Genomic DNA, 13,690 nt, shown 5'->3' on the forward strand with positions numbered 1-13,690 from the left:
TTGTGCACATTGTACTGTCTCCAAATGTTAGAGCACTCAGAACAGCTGGCCACCCAATTTAATTAGCAAATACAATATACAGTAGTTTCAAATAAAGTGAGTACTTAGTAGCAGTAAAGACAAATATGTTACTTGTCAAAATATAAACAATCAACCGCCTATGATGATGATCTTTATTATGTTCTTTATTATTCAATATATTCTGTAAATAAAGTATCTTTTAAGGTATAAAGATTGCTCGTGGTTACTACCTGCAGACAGTATTGCCCAGTGGATTTCTTATTAGTCAGAAGAAAAAAAGCTGGCCACAATAAAACCTTGACACATGTTCCATGAAGTCAAGCCAATGTAACTCAGTTACTGTGTGGTCTTACTTTTGTCCTAAAGGAACATTAAACAGATTGGCTTGTAGGAGCAAACAAAACTATTGCTGTTCTTGTGTTACCAGAGATTTCTCCTCACATCTTCTCTCTTCCACCATTGCACCAGTATGCTTGAACAGTTTCACAATCAACGTAACACTCACCGTAATGTGTCTGCACACAGTGTCTTATATCAGGTTTGTAAAGGGCAACACATAATCCATCAGTGAATAAAAAACTCCACCACTTCCTTAGCTGCCATCTTAGATGTTCTGTGACCCACATAAGATTGACCTTGTCTCTCAGTTGTCGATATGTCACCCCTGAACTATACATCCCCAAACATACAGAACATTTCCACGCAGACAAGGAGCTACAGGGTCAGTTTCCTGGTTTCTTTGCACTCATTTCTAATTGCTGGAGGATAGGAGTTTGTTATTCCAGTCGCTTCCTTCAATCACGACAATAGTAATCAGGCCCTAATCATTTGTTTTTAGTTTTTTTGCCTAAATAAAAATCATGTCTTTTTGATTTTGAATAGCTACTTGACAGATTTTTACTCTACTAAGTTTGGGAAATTTAACTCAACTCCAATTGGCTCTGCATTTGACATTTTTAGAAAATCCCATTTCTTGAGCTGTGCATTTTGGTTTTCCAAAAAAAAATAATAGTTACACCTAGTAACTAATAGCATGAAGTATGTATCCAATAAGGTATTGATATAAACTAAAACGTACCATCCATTTTCTAACAACGTTATCCAATACAGGACTCCCATTTAAGTCGAAGGCTATCCTAAAACACAGTGGGGCAAGGTAGGATGCCAATCGCAGGGCTCATACAGACGTAAACACACACACTCACACCAGGGCCACTTCCCTAACAGTATGTCTTTGGGCTGTGGGAGGAAACCAGAGCTCCTGTCGGAAACTCACGCAAACACAGGGAGAACATATATACTCCATGCAGATAGCACCCCAGATCTGGAATTAAACCCAGGGCTAACCACTGCATCACCATGCCGCCCAAACTAAAACTACTGCGTTTTCTTTTTACATCAGTATATATAGAATCCAGGGAATACATATTATCGAGAGTGTAAGAATAATTCTGTATGGTTCTACTCAGACTTGACTAAATGAATAATTTTCAAGAGACATGTCCATTCACCATTATGTTTGTGGTGCCTCAAGTGTCTCAGAGAGAAGAAAAGACTGTGCAGCATGCACAAAAAAAATGAAACATAAAATTGAAGTACCATCTGTTTCTGATGTTTCTGTCTTGTAGTGCTTGGAGAAAGTTTTGGACTACACCAGTATTGCGCAATTTGTGCTCTGTTGACCCAGACATCATTCTTTACCATTTTTAGAACCCAATGAGTTATTTTTTCTGCATGTACTGAGGTGGAGCTTCAGTTACCTTTCAGCTGGTGTTGACCTAGTCTAGACAAGCACTGTGGGGTAAACCTAGAGGAGCAAAAAGTTAAAGTGGCTCCAGGTCCACTGGTTGGTCACTGGTAGTTACTACAATCTCCAAGAAATGGAATGTCAAAGCCAATGAATAAATTATATTTTCAAATGCAATGAAAGCACTATGTAAGTGGTGCAATGATACTAAGATTTCAGGATGTCCATACCTGTATCTATGGTACAAGTTCACATAATTGTGGCAGAGAAAAATAATGCTGAATTTCTTGTCCAGCGTCTTGTTGCTGAGGTGGTCCGAAGCTCTAACGCACGGTTGTGAGTCGGCCTGCATGAAGTTTGAGCTGCAGTAAACCCTCGCAGGCAGCCACCCTGACAAATCGACCGTTCAAATTGCTTTCTTGTTAGATCTTCAAAGGCCTTTGTGGGGAACGAAAACAAAACAAACGACAAAATCTTTTATCTGGCTAGGTCACGAAAGAATAAAGAATTTTGCCCTGACAACTGGGGGTGGGGGGGGGTGGGGGCAGTGATTTTTATTAAGATTAAGAATGCTTTGTTTTTTATCATCAGAGCTCCTTACGTGCTGATTCGGTATGTATTGCTTGGGGTTGGCAGTGCCACACAGTTTCTCCTGAGAGTTTTATAGAGAAGCATTTTGAACTTTGTTACATAGGAAAACACGCTGCAACAAATTTCAGAAAGACAAGAGAGTACCATTACATTTTGAAAAGGTAAAGCTGGTGATTTGAATTACAATGACTGGCAGTGGTAGCAATATTAATTAATTAATAAAGCATTTATTTAATATCAGCATCAGAGCAACATATGGAAAATGAAATGTTGGATCGGTATTATTTTTCCTACCCAAATTTGTCAGAAGAGAGGAGAAATGCAAATAAGCATTAATCTGCTAATCTCAGTTTTGAGCCAAGCCATTATTACTACAGATGAACATCAGTGTTCAGCCTCAGACAATTAAACGGAGGCTCAGAGCCCTCAGATGAGTTGGTTAGTCTCTGGCCACTGTTGTCTTCTCTTATCAGTAATAAGCCCAATTAGGAAAATTGAAATACAGCGAGAATCCCACGTCTATGGAAATAATGTAGTTCTGTGTAGAATTCTCTGCAGTTCCTCCATGAGGGTTTACCACTTTCACTGCACTTAAAGATAGAAAATCATGACGATGAACTCATATAACGGTTACATTTTTTTAATCTTACATAATGTACATTAACAGATTTTCAAAAGACTTATACTTCGGTTATGAGGCATTTCTGTGCATTTAAAACATCAACAAACAAATATGAAGCATGATTATCTTCTTATGACAGCTTACATGGGAGCATAATGAAGGCTTAGGGGATATTATATTTTCAGCCTGGCTCCCTTTCTTTTTTTATTTAAAAAATATTCACTATATATTTTGGAACAACAACAAAAGCAAAGAAAGAACTTGCATTGTAGACATATAATCATGTTTTTTTTCTAAACATCATTTTGATTAATAAGGATGAATTAAAATAGCATAATTAAAACAATTACATGACACATTTTAATATAATGTTAATATAATGCTAATTATGCAGATTTAAAAAACAGAACAGATATGAAACACTACCAGTGTGTTAATAAGGGTTACCTGAGCATGCCTTAAGATCCGTTTTTAAAATGGTGGCCAGAATTGTAATCTGGAATATCTCATTGAATTAAAAATCAGCAGGGAATGTATAAAACCTGTGAAGTCATTGTATGCTTTCATTTTTATCACATACCCCCAAGTAACAAGAGAAATCCCTCATATAACACATAAATTTGTTCAGTGAAGGAGCAGACCATGAAAAGGATTCTATTACCTTGGCTGCTTTATTGGTTAAGGAAATTGACTTTGTTTTTTTTTGTTTTTTTTAAGTCCCTCAATTAAACAGGCGTCTCTCTAAACCACCATGTCTTTCTGAGGTGGTATCATGCTGCTAAAAACATTGCTCAATAAAATGCTAGTTGGCAACTATCCATATCAACAAACAATTACTTTTACCCATGTTTTATTGGGGTTCTTTAAAACTTTAGGCACTAAGATTATCCTTATACAATTTAAAATACAATTCCAAAAGGAGTACAGTATCTGTAAGAGCTTCTGAAAAACTCTCAAGGGTCTTTCCTTTGTATTTCCTAAAGAATCAAATGCTTCCTGTCATTCCCATAGACAGTACAGTTTTCTGGTTAGAAAAAGAGTCCATTGTATTTCATTCTTATTAATATTTCCTGACTAAGTTTGGAAAAGACTGTTAGATTGCTTATCATTTGGACAAATAGTAAAAGCAATCTGGTAAAGTAATTAATGACAGAGGGAAACAGCTGTAATGTATGTGTTAACACCAAAGTGTGCTCTGCTTGATTTATAGATATGGAATTTCATATGCAAATGTTGCATTTTTAGTAAGTGCCATATTAATACAGGAAATAATATGACTAGGCCTGTAGTTACTCCTCTAGAGTTATTAATCCCACACATTTTGTCAATGAACTGCTGTCTTTGAAAATGCATAGCATGTGTTCTCATATGCTCCCCTGGGCCAAACTTTTATTCTTGAGATGTTTTAGTACTTTGTCACCACTGGTAGGTTTCTTATCTTGGGAACATAATTTTACCCCCATTTCCTCTGTGAAGTTAGATATCACATCCTACTGGCGCCCGACATGTATTGTCACAGTATTAGTCCAGAAAATTACTCCAAGGTCAATTTAAAAGTCAAAGGGGAAGAAAGAAATAAAGAAACAACTGAAACAAGCAAAGCGGAAATTTAAACACCAGGAGACCTTTTCCCCATTTAATATTAGGCTACTGAACTTCAATTAAATTGTCTATAACACAGACTTTGACAGTCATGTGCCTTTTCTTTACCTTTTTACATTTAGCAAAATCGCCCCTGAAGTTTGCTCCTCTGTAACTTCAGATAACAAATTAATGCTTGTCTACAGTGTCCCTTGTGCTTCATATTTCAGCTGAAGAAACATTGTATGATCAGCCTGCCTGAACATATCATGATAACCTTTCATGTTTGACTTTCAAGTTGTTTCATTACTGGAAAAAGACATCAGCTGAAGGGCTAGAATGTGTTTTCAATTAAACATTGCGACTGTTTTAAGAATAAATGCTCATAGGTGTGACTAATGTACTTGTATTAACCTCAAAGGTTGCCGTCAAAGTGAAAACCTGTGTTTGGCTAATCTTTGTATGTAATGGGATTTGAACAACGAAGTAGAATTTACCAAAAATAGATCTCACAGTGGGAGAGAAATATTTAGCATTATCTTTTAAAGGCAGTATATACCATTTAACTGGACAACAAAATGGCAAAGGTTAATCTCAATAATGAGCAGAGCTTATTTTATTTTAATGAGCCTGGCATTATGTTGTCAATAATTCCCTCTCCCAAAGTTCTTTGACCATACAGTATATCACTTATGGTAAGAATAACATTAATTTATTTTTCTGGAATCAGGATATTTCTGAAGCTCTAAAGCTATTAACTTTAGCTTTATAATTAATAAATATTAAAAAGTATAGAATAGTATAGAAAAGTATAGAAGTAAAGGATTTGCTTTGACATTTTGCTCTATTTAAAATCGGTTGTTTTTAGCCCCTTTTTTTCAAGAACCGAATTGAGGTCACTCAACAAAACCCATAAGTGATACCTCTGTCACTGTAGCCTCCTGTGTAACCAATTTGTATATTTTGAATCACAAAACCCACTTTGCCTTTTTCATGTGAAAGTGGTGTCATGAAAGCCTTGTATTCCACATTATGTCCAAATTTAATTAGGCCTACAAACCTTTTATATTTAACCTTTCTATCATGTATTTTTCTCTCTGATTTACAACCTATGTGTGGTATCATGTGCAAAGGAACATGTATTTATTCATATAACATTTTAAATAAAAATATGCTCTTCCCTAACTTCCATCCATTTTTAACTGCTTTCTTGCTTTTCCGACAGGCAAGTAATGATGGAAAATGAGGTATACCCTGGATGGGACACAGTCCATCACAGGGCAGACAGACATAAACACCGATGCTCACACGCTCACACCAGGGCCAGTTTTCCCAGGAACCTACCATTACGTCTTTGGACTGTGGGAGGAAACCAGAGCACCTGGAGGACCTTGACCCAAAAGAGGCGCCACAGCCGAAACATTTTTTTTCTTCTCTTTTCAGCATGGAATAAACCGATTACGTGTTCCTTTGCAGCCTACGCATACTAACGCAGCTCCCCAACTGAACTACTTCAACATATTTGATATTTGCTTCGAGTACTATGATATCAATGGCAAGTAGGCTTATACTAATTACAGTAGAAGAGTACTGTATGTCACAGATTAGTTTATCAAGTATATACAGTACATGTACATGTGCATGTTCAGATGGGTAAGAACAACTTTTGATGTCAAGTGTAAAACTAGTGATGTTATGAAGTAAGATCCTTGCTAGATTTTTTTAGTTGAGTGTCTCATAAATATAATAAATTGCCTAAGTGCATAAAGTGCGGAACGAACATTAATCACATTTTTACATTTTAATGTTGTTTTATCTGTTCAGCGTCCACTCACCAACGAGCTAAATACTAATCACGTCTGGCTACGTATAAGGTGCAGTTTCTGACGATGTGGCGCACCTGTGTGTCTCACCTGTAAGAAGAAAACTCCATTTAAGAAACTCATTTCATCTCGGTGCGAATACTGTGAGGATCGCGAGTATGTGCAGTTCAAACAGAACGGTAAGCACCGACTGTGCTTCGGTTACGCCCGCTGCCTTTAGCCGAAAATTAAAAAAATATATATTTAACTTCTTATGTAACATGTAATTATTTTAGTTCTCCCAGACAGATTACAACGTCAGCTCTACACATTCTCATCAATTCTTATGGTCCAGATTTTTATATACAATTCATATACAGATACAAATACATTATTTTGGAGGGCACTAACAAAATATATATGTAAATTAACTAATTAACGCGTTATGCATAACTTGAACAGCATTTTATGTACGTTTTTTTTTAACGATATATACCGAAGGCCTGCTCTGGACTTTGTTTGAAACAACTGAAATGAAGTTCACTGTCCCTCTTCCACAAGAACGTTAAACGCGGCTATGACGACAGTTTATTTGTACAACGGAAAGAAAAAATGTTAGTTATTTCATTAATAATATAAGTTAATAAATAAACTATTTATTTTATCGTAGAAGTTGAAATGAATATACTTTATATTAAACCTTTTCAGAATATGTATGAGACATGTTCCTTGTTATGTTTCTGACTTGTTTTCAAAACCTGTTAAGAAACTTGTGAGACTCGAACATTTCACAGTGTTCCAGGTTTAAAAGCTGTCGTGTCTGTTTGGTATGACTCATGTGCTTGATCAAAATGAAACTGTAATTACTGGCAAAGTCTATTGTAACGTATTAATTAATTATAAATATGCCGAAGTGCTCCTGGCAATGTTCCGTTCTGTTTTTGAAAAGGATACCGAAGGTGAGTCAGGACGCAGCCTTGACAGGTTTACTGAGGGATGAATTGGTGAAAAGTGACACTTGGTAAATCCAGATTTTAGTGGTTACTATGCACTGTGGTGCTTTTGATTTGAACAATCTGAGATGTTAATTCTCTGTGGTTATTGTAAATCATCATCTAATCCAAAGATATTAATGGTCATTTTTGGGGGGCTAATTGTGTACGTCACAGCATTCTCCGTTCCTAATTTCACAATGCAAATCAAAAGAAAACATAGTACCAATTCAGCCTATCCGTGTACTGTATGTAAACTCACGGTGTCTTTGAATAGAGAGAATCTCGTATTTCAAATTGTCCAGAGTATTTGTAGAGAACAAAGTATTACCTTTTCTGAACAAAGTAAATTTAACTATTTTTGTTGCTGTTGTAATAAATTAAGAGTTGTTCAGCAATCAAGTCGTTTAAGCAAATGATAATTACATCGTAATCACAATGTAGATCAAATGGCGCTACAACTTTAGAGACCTAATAAATCTGCAGTTTCATTGTAGTCGACTGAAGTACTGTATGTGGACCAAGATGTGTATTGCAATTTAGTTTATTTTCAGTGTATCTTTGTGTTGAGTGTTGGCAATTTAACAAAATATACACTTTGTATCTTGTCACCTATGTTACCTCTTGTTCACTAGATGGAATATTGGAGAACGTTTCTTGTTCGTAAATACGATAAGGTGTATCCCTGCATAAGAGCACTAAGCGCTATCCGAGAGTAATACTGTATGTAATTTGTCTTTCATTTCTGAACACGTGTATGTTTTTCTGTTATGGTTTATAATCTTTAATTTGTCAGTTTTAAAATATGGCTGTGAATTTTCCAGACTTGGCACTGCGGGTTGAATGTAAACTAGGCATGCTGTTCTAACTAGATAAATGGACCACTGGTTGATGTGTATGAGTAAAATAGCTAATTTAAAGAGAACAGGGTTGCATTTATCTAAATGGATAGTTTATTGCAGATACAGCAGCAGGTAAGTTATTCCTTTCATTTTTTCAAAGGACGAGTCATACCATTAGACAGTTTGTTAGGTTTGTGGATTGTGAAGACTTTAAGGTCGTCTGCTAAGCAAATAAATAATAATAATAATGATTTTCCATGCCTGCTTACTTACTGCAGGATCAAGCAAGGGTGCTCTTGTTCATTAGGGAGTTATTTTGGTCAGGTTTTATTGAGAGGTTCCCTGTGGATTGGCTCCACACTGAAATATTGTCCTAGTCTTTCTGACACAAACACAGGGCAGTACTGAGAACCTGGCGCCAGTTAAAACTAGGGAATGTGTGTGAGAGAGAAGACGAGGGAGGGAGAGGGAGAGAGAGCGTTTGTATGTGTGTAAATGAAAGAAAAGGGGGTGGGGTGTACCTCCATTTTTTTCTGAGAGTCTAATTAAAATAGACTTAGTTTAAGGTTGTATATTATTTTAGAACTGGCTGTATTAATTACGTCTATGTATAACCTCGACATGTTACGAGTTCATCTGGGAAGGCTAGTTGCGTAAAATTACATAATTGAAGTACTTTTGCTCCAAAGTTTACTCAGTGTCTCAGTTACGGCAGTTTTAATAACTTGCCATCTAGTGCGGATTCGTGAAGGTACGTAAATACCGTGTATCATACTATTCAGGGTGTCATTGGCAAGTAACAAGGTGTAACTTCACTCCAGTCTACAGAACGGTTCAGGGGGCGCAACACTTTAAAATTAAGTGAATACCGTGACTTTCAGTAACATGCGCAATGAATCTTTAAAATGTCAAGTGCATTAGTCATGTTATTTAACTTAGTTTCTCGCAGTCTGGAAAATCTGTTTATAGCATACGCGACTCTGCACTCAGATGGAACGTCTTTGAGTGCTCTTTCAACTCTTTTCGTCTTTGAGTGCTCTTTTCATTTTTGTGAAAATATTGCAAAACGTTGAACATTTTGACAAAGGTTCGCCTATAAATTTCCATGATCAGTGTTCATCACCACAATGGAGCCTGTTACTTGGCTTTTAAAATTAGATTTTCATTAAAACTGAGTTGTATACGACAGAAGCACCCGGGACGTTTTTATTAAGAGGGGCAAACACTCTTAAGATGTAACTTTAGATATTGGGTAAATACAAACAGCTGGAAGTGTTTGAGGCTTCGTCTTGAAAGAGAAGAGTAGCAAAGAGATCAAGCAGCTTGTTTTACTACACTCACGTCTCATTGTTGCACAGAGAAGTAACACTGTGAAGAAGTACCTTATTAAAATAGTTTCTTTTTTCCCCTTTCTTCAATCGGACTATTTCCAATGTTACCAGTTTTCATTTTAGGCGATGTACATCACATTTTTCACCGATAACAGAATGATGTTTGCATGGCTTAAAAACACTTATTACTCGTTGTAATTATTAAGCACTATTTAAGGTGCCTTTGCGCAACTTAGATAAATTAATATTATAGTAAACCACAGTCGTTTGCTCAGAACAAAACGCGGATTAATGTGTTCTTGCCATCTGCTTGAAAATGGAGGTTAACATTTTTTTCAGCAGGGAAAATTAAGTGGTTCAGAAAAAAATATTTGTCGTTTTCTATAAACCAGCTATCCATCAAGTGTCATTAGATAATTACCAATAAAGCATTACTGAGCTCTGTGGCTGTTAATAATGGGTCTTTTTATATAACATGGGAGGGAAATTGGATTATGTATTGAGCCCGTTCAGTAGCTGGAACAAATTAATCACTAGACGACTTTTGAAGCTTTTTCATTACTGTTATATGCTTCAGTTAATCACCGTCCCCTTATCTTTACTCCTTGACGACAGTTTTGAGATTTATCTTAATTGACATCTGTCTTAATGGGCAGAGTTACAAAAATTCCTGGCATTGTTTTGTTGTTGTTGATGTTTTCCTCCCACTAGCACTGTTTATGCATTAGACATGACCATAAGTCCTGCCACAAAACTGAAATTCCGACTACTGTGATCCTGGTGTTTCACTCCCTCTTGTGCTCTTAATCTGTGTCCCACGATGAGTAGAGAACTTCGCATATATTGGAAAGATCTTTATTAACATGGAGTTATCGCTCCTATACCCACCACTTACTGGATATTAACCTTGACTATAACGTCCGCAAAATAAAATGTAGGTACACAAACAACCTCCCCATTTGCCTTTAACTTCTCATTCTGTCTATACGAAACAAGAGTTACTTTTTATAGTACTCTGCTGAAAGAAAATGCGCTCACCACTGCATGAGATGCCTTTAGAGACAATAGTTAGAGAAGCGGGGCGATGATTTGCACCTTTCAGTGATATATAGAGGCCAGGGACGCGTAAATATAGCAGGAGCCGAACACCCAGGATTCTGGCTCCACTAAGCTCTGGGACAGGCGCCTCGTAAAACCCCAGTTCCACAGTTTATCGGTACACGAAAACGCACACTGGTGCATTCAATACAAAAAGTCGACACGTTCTCAATTTTGGTAGCATGTGATTTATTGACAGCGATTGAGTTGAGTGGTGTGACATTTAAATAAAGATGTTGTAAAACAAATGTGACCTGCCTGACCGATCATTAAGTCCTTGGCTACTGCTACATGCTTATTCAGAAATGTCTTCTGAGACGTTTGGGGATTCTTTATGTACAAAACTCAATTAAGAACATTAAGAATAAAAATGCTGCGAAAATAATATTTCTATATCATTCCAAACAAGTTTTGCCGCAGTTAAAATACCCAAATAAAACTATATATAAGTTATAGTTTTCATGATGAACACTTCATGCCCTGTTTTTGTTAAAGAAATGTTCCCTTTCAAACTAAATAATAAAAATATCAATAAAACTAATCGACTCCTTTTTGTTCTGCTTACCACAAGCCAGAAATGTGGGGTGGTGATGTAGCGGGGGGTTTCTTTTACAATGAGACTACAAGAATGCGTATCTCCCAGTAGAGGGCGTGCAAAATCCAACTGATCTAATTCGGAGCTCCGACACCCAAGACCGACCACCCCTTATCCCCACCCCACCCCCGCCCCCAGAGAGAAGGAGGTGTCGGGGATCTCTGGCAACAAACCTACATCCAGAATGGGTTTATGGATTACATCACAGCCCGTGTGGATAAATCGGACGAGCCAGGTAATTTTCAGTTTGGCTTCCAGCAAAAGAAAAAGAGAAAACATGCTAATACTGAGACCTCTGGACTTAAAATTGAGTGCTGAAGGACTGAAGCTGGTACGACGCGTGAAAGTAAAAACAACTAAGCAAGAGTCAGAGTCTACAGAGGGTTTTTGATGCTGCCACAAACGAATTATATGTAGAAAAGTCAATGTGTACACTTTTTTCTACCTTTTCTGAAAATTTAAAAGGGATCATTAAGTCACCCCTGCCATGGACTCTGTTGTCATACGACAGGAGGTTTGTATCCTTGGACTTACTAGTTTCAATTACTCTTACTAGAGTCACTGGTTGCTATGGTGCAAGCAACTACCTGAAGTTTAAGAACATTAAAAGAGAGGAGCGGTGGGACAAGAGATAACTTTGTGGTACCAGCTTTTGCCTTTTGCAGCGAAGAATTACAAAGGATCTGGCTCTTTTCTGACTCCTAATCTACGAACTAACTGGATGCCTGCTCCAGCTTTTTAAGGATTATTATATCATATTTTGTAACTTTTTACTTCACGTTTGTGAAAGATGCATCATTCACAGTATTTTATAGCTATGTATGTACTGGTTTTGTCCCTCGGTCTTACAATAGAAGAAGGAATGTGCCAACATTACTATCACCTCCGTCCCATTCCCAGTGACAATTTACCAATTGTGGAGCTTATAGAACACCCGGACCCTGTATTTGACCCTAAGGAAAGGGACCTTAACGAGACCGAACTGAGAAGTATACTGGGCAGCAACTTTGACTCTCACTATATGTCTGTATCTCCCCCAGAGGACAAATACACTGGGAACGATGAACTGGCTGATTTGGAACTTAGGCAAAAACCTACCGGGGCAATGCCTAAAGAGATCAAATCCATGGAATTTTTTGACTTTCTTCATGGCAAGAAGCACAAACCGAGTAAAAAACTTAGAAGAAGGCTGCAACTGTGGCTGTGGTCCTACGCTTTCTGCCCAGTTGTTTATACGTGGAACGACCTCGGGAACAGATTCTGGCCGCGCTATGTGAAAGTGGGTAGCTGCTACAGTAAGAGGTCTTGTTCTGTTCCAGAAGGGATGGTTTGCAAACCTGCCAAATCGGCCCATTTTACGATCTTGAGATGGAGGTGCCTGCAGCGAAAAACAGGGCAGAAATGCGCTTGGATACCAATTCAGTACCCTATTATCTCAGAATGCAAATGCTCCTGCTCGAACTGAAATGAACTTTTAATATAAATAATAGCTACATGGTTATTTTTATATGCACTGCCGAGTGTAGGAATGTATATTTTATGTATATGTGGTGCCATTTAATGACATACCTGTAAAAAGGTCAGTATTATGCATAACCAGCGTCTACTGTATTTGGGAAAAATATCCTGGTTGTAATGTATATATCTTTATATTTATATTGAAGAGCACTTCGCATTGCGAAGCAAAAAAGACGTTTATTGAAGGACTTTAAAGCTATTTTCCATTCTTCGGAAAAAGTGGTTTTATGGACCTCAGACGGCAATATATAAATTACAGTGTAATTCTGCAGCTGCGAGAGCTGTAAATATAGAGGTAAATTTGAATGATTAATCATGTAAATTAAGAGTACCTGCTATTTATTCTTTATATTCATGTAGTAAAATGCCAGTAAAGAAATTAAAAGTAAACCACTAAAACGACTTTGGTAAGAGTTGGCTGTCTTCTTGAGTTTTATTTCCCTTTATTCAGTGCTTTATATGATGCTTTGGAAAGGATGTCCGCTCATTTTCTATCCTTGACATTTCATTTACAAGGAGACACGTGTCTTTCACACCTACTATTGTGGACAGACATTGCTGAAACTTGACCCCTTGCACTGCCTCTCAAAGACGTTTTATCGCAGACACCTTCCTAGCTTTATCCTACTTGATCCCATCACACGCCGGACTTTCCCCCACAAACTACTTGAAGCGATACGATTCTGTCCTATTAGCTCTGAACATTTCAGACTAAGTAGCAATGCAGTTATAGAGCAACGCTCTATTTAACCATATTCCATGAGCAATGAATTGAACAAAATAGCATAAATATATTCAGATTGGTCACCGTATAAGAGTGCGAAAAATATTAAAATACTAACAACTTGCATCACTGTTTTGTCCATTGCGTCCCATTCCGGGAGTTCCTTAAGTTATAGTGCTTATTTAATACACATAACTTACTATTCATCTTCAGTTTGTTTGCCCTA

General features: G+C 37.1%; 1 protein-coding gene across 1 annotated transcript; it reads left to right on the top strand.

The window, feature by feature from the left end:
* The first annotated feature begins 11,422 nt into the window (after positions 1–11,422).
* On the top strand, positions 11,423–13,142 carry nog3 (noggin 3). The gene has a single exon (XM_015356027.2). The coding sequence runs from the start codon at positions 12,013–12,015 to the stop codon at positions 12,685–12,687; it is 675 nt and encodes a 224-aa protein (XP_015211513.1). The 5' UTR covers positions 11,423–12,012; the 3' UTR covers positions 12,688–13,142.
* The last annotated feature ends 548 nt before the right edge of the window (positions 13,143–13,690 follow it).

Source organism: Lepisosteus oculatus, chromosome 9 (assembly GCF_040954835.1).
Source record: "Lepisosteus oculatus isolate fLepOcu1 chromosome 9, fLepOcu1.hap2, whole genome shotgun sequence".
NCBI classification, from domain to species: Eukaryota; Metazoa; Chordata; class Actinopteri; order Semionotiformes; family Lepisosteidae; genus Lepisosteus; species Lepisosteus oculatus.